Here is a 23,078-nt window from a genome sequence, read left to right on the forward strand (position 1 = left end):
TTAAGGATGTTAAATATTTAGACCAACTTATGCCATTGATAAAGTAGATGACAAAATTATGTCAAATTAAAATATAAATTAAATCCTAAACTTTAATCAATACTAAAATTTTACTGCCACCTTATAGAACAAAACATAAAAAAAAAAGAAGACACATGTGCTGACAAGATTGTTTAAGACTTTTTTTATATAAATAATAAATGAAATTATAAACATTGAAATACTGAATTAAGTAAAAAAATAAAGTATAAAGACTAAATCTTAAATTTGAGTATAATATGAAGATTAAAATTGAAATTATACCATTTTATATAATTTAAATAAAATAAAAGTCATAATTGAAATTTAACTATTCAGTATAAATTTTCTCATTTGGATAATTCTAAATAAAAGTGAAATATCATAATTTTAATGTAATTTTTAAATAAAAATAACTTAATATTTTCTAATATTAAGTAATAAATAATTACTTATTTATCTTATTCAAAACTTTTATTTTAAATTTTGTCAAATACACCCTTACTTACAATTATTTTTATTCAAAGTTACCAAAAATACATAAAATATTATGCTAATAAGGTTAAAATTATAAATATGAATAATTTTAAAATTGGACATAAATAACTATGAATCATTCATACCGAAATATTTTGTTTTCCAAAAGTATAAGATCTTCCTAATGTGGGTTGTAACTGGACTCAGTATGTACTAAGCTGAATCATGGCGCATATGGTCCAAATTCAACTGCCATAACATTAACAACCCAACCACAAAAAAGTCAGAAACACACAGAGAGAGAAAACATCAAACAAATAAAAAAAATTCATATTTCGTTCTTGTGTCTTTTCCTCCTTTTTCTTTTTCTTTTGATGATAAAATACGGTAGTTGTTTGAACCCACCAACCCCTCCCCTAGTTTTCTCCTACTTCTGCTTCTTCCATCTTTTGATTTCTTTCTTCTTGTTTGCTGAAATCTTTTTGTTTTGATGTTTGATTGTTGGTCCCTGTAAAATGGGTTTCCAACATAGAAAGTTGATGGCTGATTCTATAAATGAAACCTCAACAAATGATTGTTCCGTTTGTTACCAGTTCTGTGTTACATCATGTTTTGAAATATGTCCTGCTCTTTGTCCCCCTTATGTACCTCCTTATGTTGATATATACCCTCCTCCGAGCCCTTTTTCGGATTCCGGTTCTCATTCAAATAAACCCAACAAGTTTTTGATCATAACTTCAACTATCCTCGCCGCCGCTTTTCTGGTTCTCTGTTGTTTTGCTTACTATGTCTGGTGTTATAGACGACGGTCTAATGGTCGGAGCAGGTCATCGGAGGTCGAAACGGATGAAACCCGAGATGAATTCCTAGATGAAAATCATGGTCCTATCGTTGACCATCCCATCTGGTATATCAACACCGTTGGCTTGCAACCGTCCATCATCCGTTCAATCGCGGTTTGTAAGTATAAGAGAGGCGAGGGTCTTGTGGAAGGAACCGACTGCGCTGTTTGCTTGACCGAGTTCGAAGAAGACGAGAGTCTCAGGCTGTTGCCCAAATGCAACCATGCTTTTCACGTTCCTTGTATTGACACTTGGCTTAGATCGCACACCACTTGTCCTATGTGCCGAGCACCTATTGTTTCCAACCCCGGTAATAGAGGACCGTCGTCGTCCGGGGTAAATAATGAAGATCCGGGAAGAACTGAAGAAACCCAAGTTGTGATTGTGGAAGATGATAATAATGAAGGACCTGATGATGGTGGAACAAGTGAAATAAGGGAGGAGGAAGAGAGAGATGAATTGGCAGTTGAAAGTGAGAGAAACAACGGTGATAGTTCGGGAACAGAGGATGGGATTCAAGCTATGAGAAGATCAGTTTCATTGAATTCCATGGCAGCTTCTCAGATCAGCGAGGATCTTATAAATGGTAGTAATCCAGAGGGGTCGTCTAATGGCAATTCAGATAATGAAAGCGGAAAAGGGAAAGAACCGAGCGTCAGGATTGTTCCAAGGAGAGTTGCAGGGAATCAAAATTTGCTCAGATTTATGTGTCAATCTTCCATAGGTAGATCCTTGCAAAATAAGCCAGGTTTCATGAGAAGATCATTTTCTTACAGTGGGAAATTCTCGTTGCCTATAATCAACAACAAGATCCACAATACAAATCCTCCATTGAGGAGCTTTTGATCCTTCACTTCTTTTTTGTAATCTACTTTCAGGTCAGACTTGGGAACCCCGATAAGCTGTGGGTTTTTATTATTATTAATATTTGCTGTAATATGAAGAAACTTTGACAAATAGATGATGCGAAACTTGTCTAAATAATACACAGAAACGAGGCTCATGAAAACAGGATCCATGTTGAATCATCAGTTTTATATAGAAAAAAAACATTGCAGTTGTAAGTAGAGGTTTTGAGACAAAATGATTCTTGTTGTATGATGATTGCTGCCCCCTTTTACATGCAAAGCGGCGAACTTCTTGTGGTTGTACAACAGCAAATATCTCAACTTTAAGCATCCATCTTATCAGTCTCCATGCAAAAGGGGGCTTTGACATGCATGCCTGCCCTGCAGCTTTGATTTTAGTTAAAGATTGTGAATGGATAACAGTCTCTGGTCTTGAGGGATATTGTGGAAATTTGTTGGATTCTAGAATATGTTTACCCACTAAGAAAGGGTTTGTATGGCTAGAGAATGCAGCAGGCAAATATGTCGATGTTGTATACAATTTCTCATTCTTATCCAATTGATGTAAGGGGAAATCTTTGTTTTGTAAAGTCATCCCTGAAGTTGAATATTGTTTACTCAACCAATCCACATGAATCAATAGAAAAAGATACAGGAAATACGTTGATATCTGTAGGAGTGAGATCTGAAGTTGGGGCTCTACATACCCTTGCTTAATTGCACAGCTTCTACTAATTATACTATTGATTTATCTCACCACTCTAAATTAACCGCAAAGGGAAAATTTAACCAGGTAAGTTGAGTAAAGCTTCTTTTAAAAGCCCGTTTGATCTCATTTCAGTCTGTTTGGAGTATTTTTTAGCTAAATCGCACAGTACCAATCCGTTTGGATTGGAAAGAGCAGAATGGTTGGAGCATCACTCAACACACTAGACACCGATTTCTCGACTAGAGCTTTATGCTCTAGTCAAATGTTCCAACATCCCATTGGTAGTCATTTTTCCTTTTACACCCTTATTCTTATTTTTTCTCCAATTTTACTTTTTTTTTGTCTCTTTCTTTATTTACCTTCTACTTCAATAAATTTGTATTTTCAATTTTAAGATAATTTTATTAATTTAAAATAATAAACATTTTCCCATTATTTTATATCAAACTAATATAGTTATTATCAAAAGAAATTTTAATTTACCATTCCTTGGATTAACTACTTTTAGATTATTTATTTTAATTTTGAAATTTTAATTATTTTGATTTAAAATTTAAAATTTCTATTTTATATAATAAAATATCGGAAGATACATTTTAATATTTTATTAAATGAATTTATAAATTCACATATTTTGATAATTTCTTAAAAGTTAAATAATTTAAAAACTTCTATTATATATTATTTCTAATCTAATGTCCTTAATAGTTATTTTCTATTATCACCTTACCGCTACAGTTGGGTTTAAATTTAAATACATTCCCCACTATTGTTTTTAATCTCACCACTACATTAACTAATTTCACCACCATCACTGTTTTTAATCTCACCGAAGGTAAACACACCGCCCATCCAAAATAAACCTTAGGCTTCATTCTAAATTTTAAAATAATTTCCAGGCCCTACTTCACTTCAACTTGCCTAGGTCAATCTTAATGGTTTGATTCACACTATTTAAAGAAAAATAATTTTTTTTTATATTTTTAACAGTAAAATAGGTTAGATCAAGTCAAGGCCGGGCATAAACACCTCTAAGGTTAAACACTAATAACAAGTGTAATACCATGAAGAGAAAACTCATTTAATACATATGTGCTAAAAATAGTTAGACATAAAATAGAGAATAATTATTACAAATTTAAACTTGTTATTCGAAAGGCGAGTAAGACTCTTGAAAAAAAAGTAAACAAAAAAAAAATCATTTTCTTTACCACAAACAAATCATGTAAAAAATTATCAATTGAAATTAGTAAATTGTTAACTCAAGTGCTAAAACATGTAAAAAGAATACTCCAATCAAATGTATCATAAATAAAAATAAATAATCCTAAACTTTAAAGTGTGCTTGATCGAGTGAAAAAGATAGAAAAGAAGGGCAGAAAATAAGAAAGAAAATTGAGAGAAAACAAATAGACAAATTGTTCATTTTCATCCCAAATCATAAAATAAATAATTTAAAATTGAAATAATAATAAGAGAGAAATAAAAGAGATGTAAGCTAATTATTCAAAAGTATGCATTTTAATATTTTCATTTCTTTTATCTCGTTTTCAATTTTACCAATTAATGAATGAAGTGAAAATAATATTTTATATAATTTTTCATCTTTCCACATAAACCACATTAATAGCAAGATTATATATTGAGGTCAAAGAAGGGAAGACACAAAGAATAACACTCTACGCAATAAAAAAGTGTCCAGACTAAGAAAAGAAAGGATGCAAAAGATATAAAGGGGAGAGCTCAAGAGACAGAAAAAAATTCCCACTTAATGTTAAGGATGGATATTTATAGGGGAGGGTGAACTTATCAATATGATTGACATGGATTTAGCAGAGATCTATGTGTAATTTATGTAAAAAATAATCTAACACTTGTCATTGGTGACAAATTAAAAGAATTACATGTGTTATGTGTATACTTGCCTATGTAGTTCATAGTTGGCGAGATTTTATCTACTAAAGAAGTCTTGATTGGTGATTGAGTAAGATGTCAAGAACTAAGGTGAATAGAAGGCTATCCTCGCCTATAGATACATGTCCATAGCAATAGGAGGGTTCTTCTTCTCTTTTTCTTTTTTTTTTTTTCAAATTCTACCCTATGTATCCTTCATCTTATTTAACCACTCTCAATACTTTATCATATGAATAGTCATGCAATTTGGCACTTGAGTTTGCCTTTAATGCTCATTTTGGTACTTGAATTTTTTTTAAATTGTTATTTGAGTTTTCTTTTATTCTAGTGAAATATTTAATTTTATTTTTAATGTTCAATTTGATATTTTAACTTTTTTTTTGTTTCAATTAAGTACCTAACACATATATCAAATATTTATTAGGCCATGTAATGGTATTTAATGTAAGTGTTAAAATAAATATTAAAATTGGGAAAAAATTAATGACCAAGTTGAGCATTTAGGTAACATAAGGGTATTAGGAAAAAAACAAATGGTACGTAAATAGGGAGAAGCGAGTTGGATTGGCAGTTAATAAAAAGGGGGAAGGACAAAAGAGCGGCAGACACCGTGGAAGCAACGCACTCTCTCTCTCGGTCACGCTTCTTTTCATCTTCTTTTCTTTTCTTTTCTTTTCTCTGACACTAAGAAGGAAAGAAAATAATTTAGTATAATATATTAGTTTTCAATCAAAGCATGAAGAAACTTTCCCTTTCCATCAAACCCATCTTCTTTTAATACTTCATGATCCCCATATTCCCTTTCATCTGTTTTCCCTCTCCATCAAGGTAACCTTCTTTTCTTTTTTGGTTGTATATAATTATCTTAGAACAAGCACTTGGTTTTCATAGAAATCTGTTTTTATTCCTCAGAAAACCCTCTTTCCCTCTTCGGTGAGTAATGGGGTTTAATGTTCTTCTAACTAAAACCCTTGTGATTGATCTGATTTTATCACTTAAACTTTTTTATTATTATTTTGTTCTTGTTTTGATTCTCTCTGATCTCTGGTTTATGACTAAGCAAATGGGAAGAAACTTTCTACAGATTCTGGGTTTATTTTTTAAAATAATATTTTTAAAACGAATTCAGGGATATGTTCTTATTACTTCTTAACTAGTCCAAAAAGAAAAACTACTGGTTCTTGTTCCTCTGATTATTATTCAGAACCAAAAAAGAAAAAAGAAAAAGATGACGAAGCTTGTTGATTTTGTCCTCTCTATCTTTTGATAGTTGCGTACCTTTGCTTTTCCTTTACTCATTTTGGGGTTCATTAGTTCTTTGATTTCTTATCTTATCAGGTTGTATTTGCAGAACAAAGAAGATCGATACTGAGAATGTTTTATATGTCTGTTGATATGGCTCGAAAGAAGAAGAACAAGCGGCTTCCAGTGTCTAAGTTTTAACCTTCTCTGAATGGCTTCTTCACCTTTGTGTTTAAAGTTTAATTGATAAATAAATGAATAGAATAATGGTGTCATCTGAATACCTTTTTCCGGAAATGCAGGAAGTGCTCAAATATTTAACTTTATGGTAGTGTAGTTTATACATAATTTTTGCTTTTAAGGAACTTAGTTGTTGAGTTTATGTTTGAGAAATTTTGGAGTTATGTTATTAACTCAGTGAATCCATTACCTTGCTGGGTTGCTAGTGCCTAGTAGTTAACCTTTAGAAATGTTGGCAAGTAGTCTTCCTTGAAATGTTCAATGGAAACCCTTGGGAATAAGAGGAAGGGCTCGGAAATGTTGCCATCATGTCGTAGGTCCTTTTCTCCTATAGCGGTTGTTTGGCCTCACTTGTCACTGGAAGATTACTCGAGGCAGAAAAGGAAGCGTAAGGAAGATGAAGTGCTTAAAGTAGCTGTTGCCTCTGTTACGAGAGTAGTCAAAGGGATTGCCACTGCCCCACCTTGTGGGAGTGCATCTTTGGAACCACCCAATAGGGGCCTTAAGAGGAAAATTGGGTGTATTGAGGCAGCAACTCAATTTGGTCGGAAAAAGAAGATTGAGCAAGATTTTGATTTGGGTGCAACAATTGGGAGTGGAAAATTTGGATCGGTTGTATTGTGTCGAAGTAAGGTGAATGGCGAAGAGTTTGCATGCAAAATGTTACGCAAAGGTGAAGATCTTGTGCATCAGGAAGTGGAGATAATGCAACACCTCTCTGGTCATCCTGGTATTGTGACATTGAAGGCAGTGTATGAGGATCTGAAATCTTTCTTTCTTGTGATGGAGCTTTGCCCTGGGGGACGGCTGCTCGATCAGATGGCTAAAGAGAGGCGTTATTCAGAGTACCATGCCGCTTATATACTCAAGGAACTGGTTCTAGTCATCAAATATTGCCATGATATGGGTGTTGTTCATCGGGATATAAAGCCTGAGAATATCCTTCTCACAGCTACTGGACAGATGAAGCTCGCAGATTTTGGATTAGCTGTGAGGATGTCAAATGGTAATTTTTTTCTTTACCAAATTTATTTTGGTCTTACAATATTCATGGATATGTTCTGAAGTCTTTATCATTTAAGCTTGTAAATTTGTAGTGGATTCTTGATATTTATTTTCCCACTGTTACAGCATCTGCTAACATCTTCTCCTTTGGTTGAACTGCTTCGAGTTCATCAGTAGATTAGTGTGTTAAACCATGACTGGCGCAGAATTTTTTTTTTGGATAAACTCATGTATTAACTGCATTGTTTCTACATTGATTCTTATAGGGCCGTGAGGGTATGTTGACAAGCAAGATGTCCAAAGTTATCTTTTGGAAATGAAGTAAATAAGTTGATCCTGTTAGCTGTGTAGCATGACCCTCTTTTTAGTGAAATGACATGTAATGGAATTTTTTTGAAATAAAATGCGTTGTTCCATCTATGTCTATAATGGTTCATTATTTTTGTGTTTTGCTCGATGTTGCCTTTCCATTTTTAGTTTTATACCGTTTCTTTTACATCATTCACTTATGGGAAGTTTAGTCAAAATGAACAATTTGCTTTCATTCTTCTAGGTCAGAGCTTGACAGGTGTGGTAGGCAGTCCTGCTTATGTTGCCCCAGAAGTTCTAACAGGCCATTATTCGGAAAAAGTTGACATCTGGAGTGCCGGTGTCCTCCTTCATGCCCTCTTGGTTAGTGTGCTTCCATTCCATGGTGACACTTTGGATTCAGTATTTGAGGCTATTAAGAATGCTGACCTTGATTTTGAGAATGGTGCATGGAGGTCCATATCTCAACCTGCACGAGATCTGGTTGCACGTATGCTGGCAAGAGATGTTTCAGTGAGGTTAACTGCTGATGAAGTATTAGGTAAGCATACCGTGCTCTCCCCCCTAGATTATATAAGGCTGCATATCACAGTATAAGATATCTAGTTAAGGTAACACCTGTAAAGAACGGTTTCATTAATCTGCCAAACATTGTAAATTATTCAATAAATATTTCATCGGTGGCTTTTTTCTGGGAAACTAGTAGCATGCCATTTTCATGTTTTACACTCATGAATCCTGATTCCATGAATGGTGAATGCTACTGAAGCATCCACGGGTTATTGCAATCTTAAGTCAGTTTCTTGACCTCTTATGGGCCAAGTAGTTTTAGTTCCGGCACTAGATACGACTGTAGTTTGTGCATATATCCTTATGGGAAATCGAGTAGAGTTCATATACTTATATGGTTCATTTGTAGTTTTATGAAGAGTATTAAATGCCGGAGTACCCAAGTTCTTGATTGTGCCTCTTGATGCATTTATGACTAAAATGTTCCAGGGCATCCATGGATATTGTTCCATACTGAAGCAACATTGGGAATGGCTGCTTTTGAGACAAAAATGGGAAACCATGAAAAACCGGCTTCCCCACAACTGACCATCTCACCTGGGGTTGTGTCAGAGAGAAGCAAGATGATACCCAATGGCTTTCTCAATGATGATTCTTTCCTGTTTTTATCATCTAATAGTTCATATACAAGGTCAGAAGTGCAAGACAGCGCATTGGTTGATGCTCTAACTGTTGCGATTTCTCGCGTGGCGATATCTGAACCAAAAAGAACCAGGCTATGCGGCCCTACTGGTCCTATTCAACAAGAGTGTTCTTCTAACATTAAGGTTAACAACAACAACCACCACCTCTGTACAGCATTTTGAGTCCACTGCATTAAAAGTGGTTATAACCATGGAGACTGAAGCTTTCAACTGGATGGCAAATACTATATGATAGTTATAAATAAGCTGACTCTTCTAATTGTTATGATCCATGACCCGAGTTCCTGCTACTGTTTTTTAAGAGAAGCGTATTTGTTTTGAGACTTTATGCGATTGACTTGTATGTAATCTGGGTTGTATGTATTACTTAACTTACTGGGAAGTGTTGGATCTGCAGATTTGATATGTAAATAGAAACTGCATTTTATGGACATCACTTTGTTTTGGGCATGCAGGTTAGTTGATAAACATGGATGCCATCCTTCAAGAATACTTAATATACATCTATAGATAATCTCTTCCCTAACTCATTTTGCTTTTTTAAATTATTTAAAAGATAAACAGTCAAAATTAGCAGAGATGATTCATTTCCTCTTGCAACTTAATTAAGTTTTTAAATAATTTAATTAAAGTTAAATTGAGTTAGGGAAGGGATTGTCTACAGATGTGTATTTTAATATTTTTATCACTTTAAAAGCAGATCACATGATTTTATTTTAGGATCTGACTAAATACATAGTATCAAATACATATAAGATCCAATGATTATAACTGGAAAGAAAACAGGGAATATTTCAAGATTCAGATTTTGGCATCATTCTGGGTCAATATATTTTGAAGTTTGTAAAGAGGTGGGAGACAAAAACTATCTAAACCCACAATGTAGGCATTAATTAAAGCTAAGCTCGAATCAAATCAAATCGCTCAAAGTCTAATATATAGAGAAAAAAAGGGGTGCCAATGTTAGTTGCAAAGTCACATCGAGCTCAAAGCGAGTAATTTTCCATTTCGCGATCACTCTAAGCATTGCATGCTACATGCAACTCCCACTTTATGTTACCTTGATTTGAAAGTTAATGAATCCGGAATCATCTTTCATACATATAATTATAGATATATTAGAAAGATAAGTGTTGGATTATATGTTAAAAAATAAATATCAAATATGAATATTTTAAAAAGAATCTCAATACGAATAAATATATGTATGTTTAAGTGAGACTATTTTTTTATTATTTATAAAAATGATTCACTTTTTTAATTAAATAAATAAATGATCTGAAATGAATAGTAAACATGGGCAGTATCAATTTCATTGGTGTCACCACCCTGCCACGTTAGACAATGATTGACTTGATTGCTTAAAAAAATATTCTTTTGGTGGTGCCAATGTATTTTATATTACTAGTATAAATACTCCCTCCAATACCTTAATTACTTGTATTTCGTGGGAGTGAAAATTTTGTTTAAGGTGATGTCAATCTATTTGGCGTCACCAATATCAGAATTTTGGTGGTGCCAAATAGATTGACATCACCAATCCTCAATCCCTTTTTTTTAAAGTGTTCTTTATGTTTTTTAAATGATTTTTTATTTGGTGTTGTAAATTTTTTGGTGGTGCCACTAACATTGGCGTCACCATGTGTTTTTTTTCTGCTATTTTTTTGTGGTGCCAATATCACTGGTGTTACCAAATGGCTATATATATACTATAACCAAATGAAAGATCAATGTAAGGTGAAGAGTTTTTTTTTTAGAAGTTTATTATGTTAAAGGACGAAGGGGAGGGAGATCAGGACTGATTTTTTATTTTATTTTATTGTGTTTCTATTTGTTTAGATAATTTTATAATTTGAAGGTATGTTTTATTTAACAATGATGCGGTGGTGCTCCGACACCGAAAAATTTAGTGGTCCTTTTCGGGTCCTTTTCAGGAGTGTAGATTTGATTCCTTAATCTCATATGTGGTGATGATTTCAAGTAAAAATAAGGGTCTCGGTTGCTAGTGATTTATGCGGTAACGGGTTCAAATTGGTTATGTAAGTCTTTTCATTGGCTATGGTAGAACAATAACGGTTTCAAATTGGTTATGCAACCAACGTATGGATTTTTTGGTATTCTCTAGGCCAACTGAATGTTTGAAGATTGGAATCTCAGTTGAATAGCGTGGGTGATATTATCAATATCAACAGCGTCCGAGCTGCAAAATATTAGTACCAAGAAACTTGCTCAGTGGACTTGCTCATGTTGCAGTTAAACATGGTATTTTCCAATTAGTAAGACACAATGATGTTAGTCTTGAACAAAATCGAAATCACCGTTTAATTATGTTTTATTAGTATTGAGAAATTTGCTAGTGTTGTCGCTAAAAATGGTTGTTTATGTTCTGTTGTAATTTTTATGTTTCAACTTTCAACATTTTTTTAAAATGTAGGAAAATGTAAATCATGTACTAAAGTAAGTTATTTGAAATTATTTTGTAATATTGCCAATGTAAAATTATATTTTGTAAAATATAATTTCTGAATTATGTAAATTAATAGTTATCTGAAATGTTGTCGACTAAAATAATTTCTATTTAAATTATTTCCGCAATGTGAATTAATCGTCTGATAAGGGGCATAATTAAAAAAAACATAAATATAAGGGGTGAAATGGTGAAAAAAATAAAGATTGGGGAGAATTTTAAATAGAAGAAAAAAGGAAGGATGAGGAAAAAAGAAAGTGTGGGAAAAAAATGAATAAGAAAGAAAAAAATGTGGAGAAAAACCGAGGAATGAGAAAGAAAAAAAGTGGGAGAGGGAGTGGGGTGGAAAAAACAAAAAAAAAAGGGGGTATTTAAGCATAAAGTAAAAAATATTGAGTCATTTTTTAAAAATAAAAAAGGGAGGACAAAAAAAAAATAGAGAAAATCATGGTTGACTGGTCACATCACTTCAATCGTGTCAGCAACATGATAAGTCCAACTTTTTTTTACTCAATTAACATTAGAAAAAAGAAATTTAATTTTTGGAGATTGCGTCCGGCCTCCCACGGTTTTAAGTATATATAGGGGATGGGTTTTTGGTTTGGTTATTAGGAAATGTGCCACTATTGTAGTAAATATATAACTATTTTCTATTTATTTGAACGATGAATAAATAAATAAATTTAATTTCACATTTCACTATTATGTCTTTTATATTTTTGTTTTTCATATTTTGCATAAATAGTGATATTGTAAAGGCAAATATTAATTCATTGATTATCTAAGTTCAAACTGATAATAAGCGGCACTATAAGAACACTTACATTGTGAGAAAGACAATTTACTCCAGTAAATAATCTAAATAAGTCCACAATCTCGTAAAAGAGTCAAAGTAAGCATTTGATTCAAATATTGAGAAGGATTATTATGTCGTCTACAATTCCAATTGAAGAGATGACTAGTCTTAGCTATCGAAGCGGTTTACTCCACGGGTTGAGACATAGATGTATTCATTGAAAGAATGATACATTGGACTGGACCAACGATAAATTAATTTTAAATTCGTTTGTAAATTAATTCACTTGTGACGTTCGTTGTTTGATTTACCTAAATTCTTAATTAGTCACTGACCATGCGTATATAACTTATGTGCTTTGATATAAGTGGAGGCTTATGCTCTAAAGACTAGCTAGTAACGGCCTGACTGATCCGGTCTAGCCATTGGTTGGACCATCAGCTCGGTTTCACATACCAAACCTTGTTAGACCAGTTTTTGGGTCTTGGTCTTGATTTTGGGCTTCCGAGCCCAATTTATGATTTCAAGTCTAATTTTCAAGTTCAATTACCATTGGGTCAATTTTTCGACTTGAAAATTAATTCGACTTGAAAATTAATTTCTAAAAATATCATATTAATTTTAATTAATTTGATTAATTTAATTTTACTTGACCAAAATTAATTTTCTCAAAAATCACTTATATTTTCCAAATTAAATTTTCAAGAAATTTTTTTAATCAAATTCTCTAGTTAAACAATTCTTACGACTGCCCAATTTAATTCCACATCGAATAAATCAACTCAATTAAATTATTTCCAAAGTCGTAAAATTTCTTTCTAATTCAAATACAGTCTGATCGAGCTTTTATTGAATTAGTGGTGGGACCAATCAGACATATACAATTAGACTCTAGTAATTACAATTATGTGCAGAAGCATCGCTCCGATAATTCGCAATTACTTAATTATGGAGTTAGTCCATAAGAAGTACCATGATTGAAAACTCCTTATTGTATACTCTTTATGAAAGCAATTCATCCAACTACTTTATCCAATGACCTTGTCATGTGTGTGTTACCCTCGTATGATATCCTTGATTCCTTTTAGTTAAATTTGTTCACTCAATACAATCTTATTTTATCTCATTGTCACCATTGTGTCTTTTTAATGATTAATATGGTCACTGTCAATGAGAGGATATCGTTAACTCTTTAATTGAGCTATGAATTCCACCGTTGCTAGTAAAGTTATGTCATACACAAGTCATGTACCCAACATACTGGCTATCGACTAAATCATCTTTAGAGCATAAGCCTCCATTTATATCAAAGCATATGAGTTTCATACGCATGGTTAGTGACTAGCTCATGATCTAGGTAAATCACACAATGAATGTCACAAGTGAATTAATTTACAAATGGATTTAAAATTAATTTATCTTGGGTCCAGCCCAATATATCATTCTATTAATGAATATATCTTTGTTTCTACTCGTGGATTCAATTGCTCTGATAGCCAAGACTGGCCATCTCTACAATTGGAATTGTAGATGACGTAATAATCATTCTTAGTATTTGAATCAAATGCTCACTTTGATTCTTTTAGGGAATGACAGACTCGTTTAGATTATCCACTGAAGTAAGTTGTCTGTCTTACAATGAAACATTCTTACAATACCACTTATCATCAGTTTGAGCTTAGGAAAACAATGAGCTAATATTTGCTTGTCACAATTTCGCGATGCATGCAAAATATGAAAGACAGAAATTCAAAAGACATAACAGTGAAATGTGAAATTTATTTATTCATCGTTCAAATACATAGAAAACAATTACACATTTCCTACAACATGGAGACATTTCCCAACAATTGCTACCTGAATTAGAGCGCAATATTTATAATGTTTTTCATGGATCGATGCTTCAAATATATAGAATCAACCTTGTGCATGTTATCTTTATTGAGACGATAGAAATGCAACCATATTTGACTTATAAAGAGGAACCTGTTAAGATTTTAGCTCAAGAAAACAAAGAGCTAAGGAACAAAAGAATTTCACTTGTTAAGGTTCTTTAAAGATTTATATGTTTTTTATTTTTGGTTAAAACAAGTATAAAACATATAAAAAAATTAACCGTATTAACACCAATACTTATATATTATAATATTATTTATTAAGTTCGATTAATTCGGTTAACTGATCGATTTCGAACTGAATTAACTGTTAACCAAACTTTCAAAAAATTATTAACCGACCCTCAGCCGATTAAACAAATTCGGTCGGTTAATCCAATTAATTTGATTTTACCCGAAATTTTTACACCCCTATCTATAGATGTGAACCAAGTATAATTTGTCTATTGACAACCCTTGTAATGATAAAGGAAAGCTTATCAAGTATAGTTGGTATGCCATAGATTATATATTGCCCTTTACATATGTGTTTATACAAGGTGGTTATGCATATAGGAGTATTGTATTTTGTACTTTGAGAACTCATAGAGATAGGTTAGCTAAGAGTACTTTGCACACATTAGAATAATGTAAATGTTTTATCATATTGTTGTACTTTGTGAATTCACAAGATTTGGCTGGATACTTGTGTATCCAATGTGATTTTAGTATATGTTCACATGCACTAAATGAATACAACATTATTGAATAATGAAAAGCATGATACGATTTTAGTTTGACTTATCGCTTATGCATGAATGTCTAATTTATAGAGCAATTACAATGTGCTTGTGTCACAGACCATAGATCAAATTCCATGACCATTGCGCACAAAATTACCAATGGAGGTCGATTGATCAAATGGGCTCACTTAGCATATATGAATTGGCCCAATTTGTAGAACATATGGAGAAGCCTTAATAGCTCAGTGAAATACTCTAGTAAAACTAGAGTTATTATAGTGAATGTTTGTAATCCTAATAAGATTGTATAAAGTTTAAATCTTTTAGGAATCTCATATAAGTTTCAATCTCATTTGTCAATATAATTTAAACTATACCGTTGGATCTGTGGGAGTTTAACTATAAATAGAGGACTTCCCCCTAATTTGTAATCATCCCATTTTACATTTAGTTGTATTTCTTCAAAGTAATAAAATACTTTGAGAACATTTACTTGTTTTTTTCTTTTTTGTAGCTTTTTTGTTCATTCATTACTTTTTTCCATTTGAATTAGCTTTCGCTGAGTTTTGGTGCCTCAAAGAATTTCCTTTGTGTATTTTCACTTTTTTAGATTAAGACTAACTTAAGCGAATTTGAAGTTAAGTTCTCACCTAAGGCCACACATTTTTTTAGACTAAAGTTCTAGTCCCATGACACTTGCATGTTAACCTTTCTATATGACATCTTAAATTTTGGATGAATACTCTTGAGCATTTTGCTCAACGTATCAGATTGTTTTATGTGCAGGTTTAGATAACACAAGAGGTTCATAATCATGCATCATCCCCTCAAAGTCTTCGCGCTACATTTTCGTAAACACTTTCTTAACTTAGCTTAGTTAAGGCATGTTCTTACTTAGGACATTCGATATTTTGAGTCGTTTGATTTTGTTTATATTGATCTTGCCTATTGGGCTTAATGGTACACATTATCTTGGATACTTTAGTTTGTTGGTATAATATTTCTTTGAATTTTTTATTAAGAATTTTGAATTGTTTTAATATGTTACGAGCTAGAAATTTTATTTATGATACCAAATTGTGAATTTGTTGATTTGTATTGTTTAATTAGCATGTTTTGAACTTATTTTTATATGTCAAATGTGATGGAATGGTTTTGGTTGAATGTTTTGTATGTTTAGGCATATATTGCTTAATGTTTGGTTGCTTTGAATTGGCTTAGGCATTTCTTGGTTTGGGTGTTGATATTTCTCGCTCAAGTATTACTACCTCTTGGCTCGAGTATCAGCACTCAAAACTCTAGTATCGATATTTGTGCAAACAATAGCCAAAATTTTGAAATAAGGGAGGCAAGTATCTATATTTGACCCTGGTTATCTGTTCTCATGTTCAAGTATCAGTACAAGCCCTTGGAGTATTGGTACTCCAAAACATTAGAGCTTATTGTTTCAAAAATTCATTCAAAGTATCGGTTGCAGTTTTCCTAATTTGGCCTTGAATGATAATTTAAAGCCCGTTTGAATCAATATATGTTTGAAATGACTAATGAATGTCTTAAATATGGTTTGCGTGCTTAATATTTTATGTTTTAATGTGTATTAAATGAATGATAAAATGAGCGGATCACTCCGGCAATGAAAGTAATGCTTTGGATCCAGCAGGACTTCTATGCCGAATATAAGTTCTTACACATAAGATCTTGTAATTCCCTGGTTTTCAAAAATTCAATTTTGATCAGATTTATGAAACCAAGCTATTTCAAAAAGCTAAATTGAATGACTTTTGGGAATTAGCTTCAGAATAAGTAGTGGGTTATTAATTGGTAGTTAATTAATGTGATTATTAGACTTTTGTTAAAGTTAGTTTAATGGGGAGAGAGTTTAGGATTAAATCGTAAAATTTACAAAATTTTAAGAATATTTTTATAAAATTTGAAATTTGAAATTTGGAGGTTTTAAAAGATAATTTGACCAAAATACATAAGACTCCACCAAAACCTATATCTTATATATCTCTAAAGGGTTCAGGGATTTTAAGAGATCAATCCAACATATGCGTTGGATAAAACAACTTGGCATAATCATAAAAGTTTGAATAAAATTTAAAATATACTAGATAGCTCACTTAACCCATTTAAACAAAATATAATACAAAGATGTCAGTCCTTCAACCCTCCTAACATAAAGTAAACAAAAACCATAAAATCTGAAATATCATACACGTGCCAGTCCCGAATACTTTTAAGAGAAACTATAGATTTAGTGACTCAATTATGAAACTTTTATAAATTTTTTGAAAAAGTTAATTTTTTTAAATATAATGAAAATTATAAATTATAAAATATATGTATCTAAAAATTTAAAATAAAACCCTAAAATTCAAGTTAGAAAATTTTAAAACTTATGAAATTATCTTTTCTAAATAAATTACAAATAAGTTAGATGAAGGTAAATTTTACAATAAATTTTATGTTTAGTGATGGGTGCAACTTATTGCACTATTCTTCAAGTTGACAAGAATGCAAAAGATGATGATTTATAAAAGACTTATAGGAAGGTTTTTCTTTTTCATTCTATTTGTTAATTATTTATTAGGTTTCATAAGGAAAATTGGGTTTCTTTGTTGAGAATTCTATTTGCACGATCATGAATGAAATTTATAAAATCACAAATTTACATATAAGTTTATCAAGATTTAATTATATGTGTTTAAATATATTTATATTTATATTTAATTATATGTGTTTGAGGATAAAATTAATAGAATTTGTAAATGTGGACGGTTAAATTTATTAAATTATTTAGAATTAAGATCAAATTGATAAAATATGTAAGTATTGAGGACTAAGTATGTTATCACAATGGCTAGAAAAAGGCCACATCATCACTTTTGTTAACCATTTAACAGAGAGTAACCAAAATAGAAACGATCTAAAACGTGAGTGACCAAAATAGAAATTATATAAATAATATTTATCTTTATGATTATTAAATATTATTTATTTATTTTATGATAATATTAAGATAAATATTATTTATCTTTAAACTTTATGATAAATATTATATCATGTTTATTTTTGAATTTTGAATTTAAAATATATTTTGTTGTGATAATTTTATAATATTATTTAAATTCAAAATTCAAAATTAAATCAATATTTATTTGGTATATATTTTAATTAATATACCATTATTTAAATTTAATAGAATTATATTATATTTTAAAATTCTTCTCTGTTTTTTATTTATTTTTAAGAATTGTATATATCACTTAAATTAAATTTAAAATCTTAAATTATAATATATTAAAACAAATTTAAAACAAAAACATTTAGATTTTTATTTTAGAATAAAACGTTTAAAGTTTTTTTAGATTTTATTATTAATTTAAAAATATTATAATTTTAAATTATTATTTTGTAAAAATTTAAAAACAAAACAATAGATATTATATATAAAAGGATTTTGTTGGTACATGTCAACAGGATAGATATGATACGTGAACAAAATTTAGGTTGGTCATGTCACTGGGAGCCTAAGACCTTATAGTATCTAATATATATTAATTTTTTATCCCGTGCAATGCATAAATTTAATTGCATATATCAATTAAAATGTATTACATTTATTTATTAAAAATTATTGCAAATTGTGTAACCTTCCAAAAATATTATGATTGAAATAGTAAAATATATATACAAATTTTTAATTTGTAATTAATTCAAAAATTCAAAGAAATTTAATTTAGTTCCACAGCTAAGGAAAAAAATAATTAATTAATTAATCTCTTTTAAATTTTAAAATTTTATTTTATATTTCTAGATTATTCTTAACAAAATCAACTCAAGTTTCAGAGACAATTATTAAATATGATATTTAATATTGCATGCTAATTAAAAGCAAAGAAAAAATCCTTACAGCTAAGTAAATTAATTGCTTGTTCTTTGTTTGGATAAAGAACTAATAAAAATTTTGGGATTTTGTTTGGTATGAAATATAAAATTAATTGATTTAATTATTTGTAAAGATTTTTCTTTGCCTTTTGGCTTAGTATAAAAGATTTAAGATCATACAATTAAAAGAAATTTGAATTTCATAAAGAATTATTAAATATGAGACATTTGAGCTGATTCTAATTTGAATACGTAAAATAAATTTTAAATTTTAGGAGATTAAATTAAATAATTTTAATACTATTATATTATAGCAACAAATTAGTTGACACTATAAAAGGATAACAATTTTCAGTAATTTATTTAATTAATTTTAATGTTTTAAAATTTAAAATTTTAATATTGAAAAAAAGATTTTAGAACTTTCGCAAAGAGAAACAAGTACAATTTAACTATTGTTTTAATCGATTATTTTAGTTTCTACCACTTTTTCACTTTAATCTATATGTATATATATATATATATATTTTACCTCAATCAATATTTTAAAAAATTGCTTTATGAGTGACCAAAATGAAAGCTACCAAGAAGTCAACTGACCAAAATAAAAATAAAAATAAAAGTATGATGTGGTGTGGTGTGGTGTGTACAATCAACCACCATTAGAGATTTAATGCCTAGGTGAATAAAATGAAAGCGACCTAAAAATTGGGTAACGAAATTGCAATGATTTCATTTTGAGTAACCACAATTAAAACACCTTAAAACTTGAGTGACCGACACCCTTTGATAAATGTTAAATAAACACAAGGACAATTGAGTAAAAAGTGCTTTTGGGTAGTCTTACATTCCGTCAACCAATTGTTCTTGTTATAGAATTTGTTTTTTTAAAAATAAGTTTAGTTCCTTTAATATTTTTAGTCTCAATTTCTATAAAATTATGAAAAATTATTACAAAATATTTTTATTATAATTTATATATTAATAAGTAAATAAATGATGTTGAAGTAAATTTATAAATCATAATTATAGTAATTCATGAAAAGTGATTGCAACACTAACTATAATTAGTATATAAACAAAATAAAATAATTATAATTGTATTGTATTGTATGACATATACTGGTTCACTATTAAGATTTTTTTTAATTAGTTTTAAACTTTATTTTAAAAAAACCTTAAATTAATAAAACTAACAAAAAACAAAGGGCAATTTGGTCCAAAATTTAATATTGTAAGGAATTGATCGTGATAAGATTACACCATATATTATGATGTCTTAACCCTATTTTATAATGTGAGATTACATGAAGACTGGAATTGTAACACCCCAAAACCCGGCCTAGAAGTTTAGACCGAATGTCGGAGGTTACATTGATCACCGAAGTGATCGTAGAAAGTTTTTCCAAAATGAATTGTTTTAGGCTTCATCGAAAAATCATCGCTTTAATCGAGCTCAATCATTTAACAAAATATGCCGAAATCAAAACGATATCAAGATACGAAGAACATGTTCGAAAATAAAATCCCCAATTTCCAACTAACTGATACAAATAACACTTACATGTATATGACACAAAATTTGTACCAAAGTTTTCAAAACAGTACTTGTAGTCCAAAACCATTTATTTAAACTCAGAATTAAAGAAATACTTTATAAGCATGTTTAAAAACATATCACTCCAAGACCTCTGGTATGTCAAGTCCAACTTCAAATTACGAGACTACCTGAAAGGGAGAAAACTAAGGGGTGAGCTAACCGAGCTCAATGTGAGTTTGAAACATAACCAATGAAAAAGTTACAAAACAAAATTTCAGATAGCAGTTCAATAACAAAACGTACTTACAAAGCTATTGTAAAACCAGAATGTAAACACGGAACCAATGTCCCAACCATGTCTTTCAACAAATAGATGTTCGCACAGCCAGATGTATGTATAATGCAAAACGGATTAAAAACAAACCCACCCCACCAACCGAACACCACTTCGATCCCCGTACACACCACGAATGAGCTATAGGAAGCTCAACCAACCATGCACACCACATAGGACCTCGAAAGACCCATCCAACCCCACACACCACATATGTGGAACTAAGCCACTGAAGTAACCATATGCAACCAAGCTAGCATATGTACAATACATTACGACAAACCGCTGTACAAATATGTTGCAGTTAAAACTGCCAAATCAAATCAAACTTCCTTCTTTTCGCAACCAAACGCAAAATTTTATACAAATGTATGTATGCAAACAGATCAATAACAGACTTACAGAAATAATGTACATATATTCATATTCAATTAATAGATTCAAAATCAGTTATAACGATACTTAATTACTAGGTAACATCACTTAACACTTAAACAAGTCATTAAATTAGTGCAATAATTACAAATAACTTATAAGTCCAAGCCAAAACAGAGTCTCAACCCCTTTACTAAAGCCTAGCCAAGGGTCGAAACACACAGGAACATAAACAAGACAAAATCCGACACAGAACGAAGTTTTGCTTAATAGGGCCACACGACCATGTGCCCCGACCGTGTAGAAGTGCTTAGGCCATGTGGAGTCTACACGCCCATGTGAAGGCTACACACGCCCATGTGGAGGGGACACACGCATGTGTAACTCACTGTCCAAATGTGCTAAAATTAAGTGCAGAGTAGAAACGACCGTGTAAAAATCTCACACGCTCGTGTGGCTAGGGGACATGACTGTGTGGCCAAGGCACACGCCCATGTGAAAATCGAGAATCGCCAAATCATAGCTACAAGGCCGTGTGGCACCAAAAATTGCCCAAAAATCGTAATTCCCAATTTCACACGGTTGTGTGAGCCGCCTGTGTGCGACACATGCCTATGTGCAACACATGCCTGTGTGGCCTCCCGTGTGGTCATGAAACTACACTGAAACAGGCTGCAAAACGTACCTTTGATGTCGAAACGATCCCCAACCCTCAATAACTCAGAAATACACCAAAAACACTCAGAATTTCAAGCAATTCCACAACAATCAATACTTCGATTGGTCAATTTCAAAAAAACACGAAATATGTCTAATTTCACGGTAACAAATCAAAAATTCGATAACGAAATAGGGGAGTTTCCGAACACACACCTTAGACGCGATAGTAAACACCAGAATCGTTTGATTCGCTCCTCTAAACCGATTCAAAAACCTCAATTAACATACAAATTAATGAAAACTTCAATTCAATAACAAAATAGAAAATGAAAGAGACATTATCAAAACCCTCAAAAGCAAAACCTACATTCTTTTCTTCTGATTTACCAAACACTCGAGAACAAAACTCCCTTGACAACCGACAACACCGATAAAATGGATGAAGCAAAGAATCAAAAGAAACAGAATATTTTCTTTTAAGGAAGAAAGAAAAATTGAAAAGTCACAAAGAACAAAATGGAAAAGAGTTTAGCAACTAAAAGAAACAAATCTAAAATAAAATTACTCCTTTAAACACACACGAAGATTTAAACCCAAAACCAAGAGGCAAATAAACACATATCCAACCATCGAATCAACAAGCTTATTCTAACACTAGAATACGAAGATAAACACAATATATCAGCCTACTCACTACCCTTAACCACAAAACTTAAAACTTCTAACCCCAAAATCCAGAGTGTTATAAGAATGTTGACAATCCAAACACCATTCTCATTTCAGAATGTAACATTGAGGGTTGTAATGTTACATTCAGTGAATCAAATTCCCCCTTAAAGTCATTACACCTTATATTACGACATCTTGATCTTATTCTATAATGTGAGCTTACACGACGGTTATGAGCCGTAATGTTATATCTAGTGAATCAAATACCCCTTAAAAGCATTGGTTAAAAAAATAAGCTAATAATTATTTTTCTCTTAATAAATCAGTTGGGGCAGTAAATTGAAATGCAAATAAATGTGTGAATGATTTTTTTAATTATCATTTAAACTTAAAAATAAAATAACCAATAAACTCACTTTTTTAAATTTATTAATTTATAATAAACATGACAGATGTGCTGACTTAGAAAAACCAAATAAAATACAATATAAAAATAGAATGAATGAGATAGGAAAATGTCTAAAAATACATGAAATAAATATTAGCCCACAAAAATCTACGTCCTATCAATACATTAAAACATTGTTCATTGGTCAATACATGAATATTTTGTATTAAAATTTTATTTAATATTAATAATTTTATATTTATAAATATTTATATACATAAATTGAATACTTTTTTATAATATCAATGAATTTAAAATAACATATCAAAATAAATCAATATTAATACGTGGTACCAATTTCAATAAAAATCAATACATCTACCGGTACAACATACTAACTACTTGTTATAGATAGTTATAGATTGGGAGTGATGAGATGATGACAAATATGATATATCAGCTAATTTCACATTATTTTAGTGTTTCAATTCATAGAATCGTAATAAAGATGTCAAAAATGGCA

The 23,078-nt window shown here is 30.9% G+C and overlaps 2 protein-coding genes across 4 annotated transcripts; both read left to right on the forward strand.

The window, feature by feature from the left end:
- Window positions 1-751: 751 nt before the first annotated feature.
- On the forward strand, window positions 752-2,775 carry LOC108477426 (RING-H2 finger protein ATL54-like). The gene has a single exon (XM_017779965.2). It carries the CDS (start codon window positions 1,011-1,013, stop codon window positions 2,181-2,183), a length of 1,173 nt encoding a protein of 390 aa, XP_017635454.1. The 5' UTR covers window positions 752-1,010; the 3' UTR covers window positions 2,184-2,775.
- A 2,525-nt stretch (window positions 2,776-5,300) lies between these two features.
- On the forward strand, window positions 5,301-9,249 carry LOC108479776 (serine/threonine-protein kinase PEPKR2-like). Of its 3 annotated transcripts, none has more exons than XM_017782557.2 (4): window positions 5,301-5,444; window positions 6,147-7,296; window positions 7,849-8,145; window positions 8,604-9,249. In XM_017782557.2, the coding sequence occupies exons 2-4, from the start codon at window positions 6,552-6,554 to the stop codon at window positions 8,978-8,980; spliced, it is 1,419 nt and encodes a 472-aa protein (XP_017638046.1). In that variant the 5' UTR covers window positions 5,301-5,444; window positions 6,147-6,551; the 3' UTR covers window positions 8,981-9,249. The 3 variants fall into 3 exon arrangements, with proteins under 3 accessions (XP_017638046.1, XP_017638045.1, XP_017638044.1); XM_017782556.2 differs by having other exon boundaries at window positions 5,306-5,636; window positions 6,160-7,296; XM_017782555.2 differs by having other exon boundaries at window positions 5,311-5,636.
- The last annotated feature ends 13,829 nt before the right edge of the window (window positions 9,250-23,078 follow it).

Source organism: Gossypium arboreum, chromosome 12 (assembly GCF_025698485.1).
Source record: "Gossypium arboreum isolate Shixiya-1 chromosome 12, ASM2569848v2, whole genome shotgun sequence".
In the NCBI taxonomy this organism is placed as follows: domain Eukaryota; kingdom Viridiplantae; phylum Streptophyta; class Magnoliopsida; order Malvales; family Malvaceae; genus Gossypium; species Gossypium arboreum.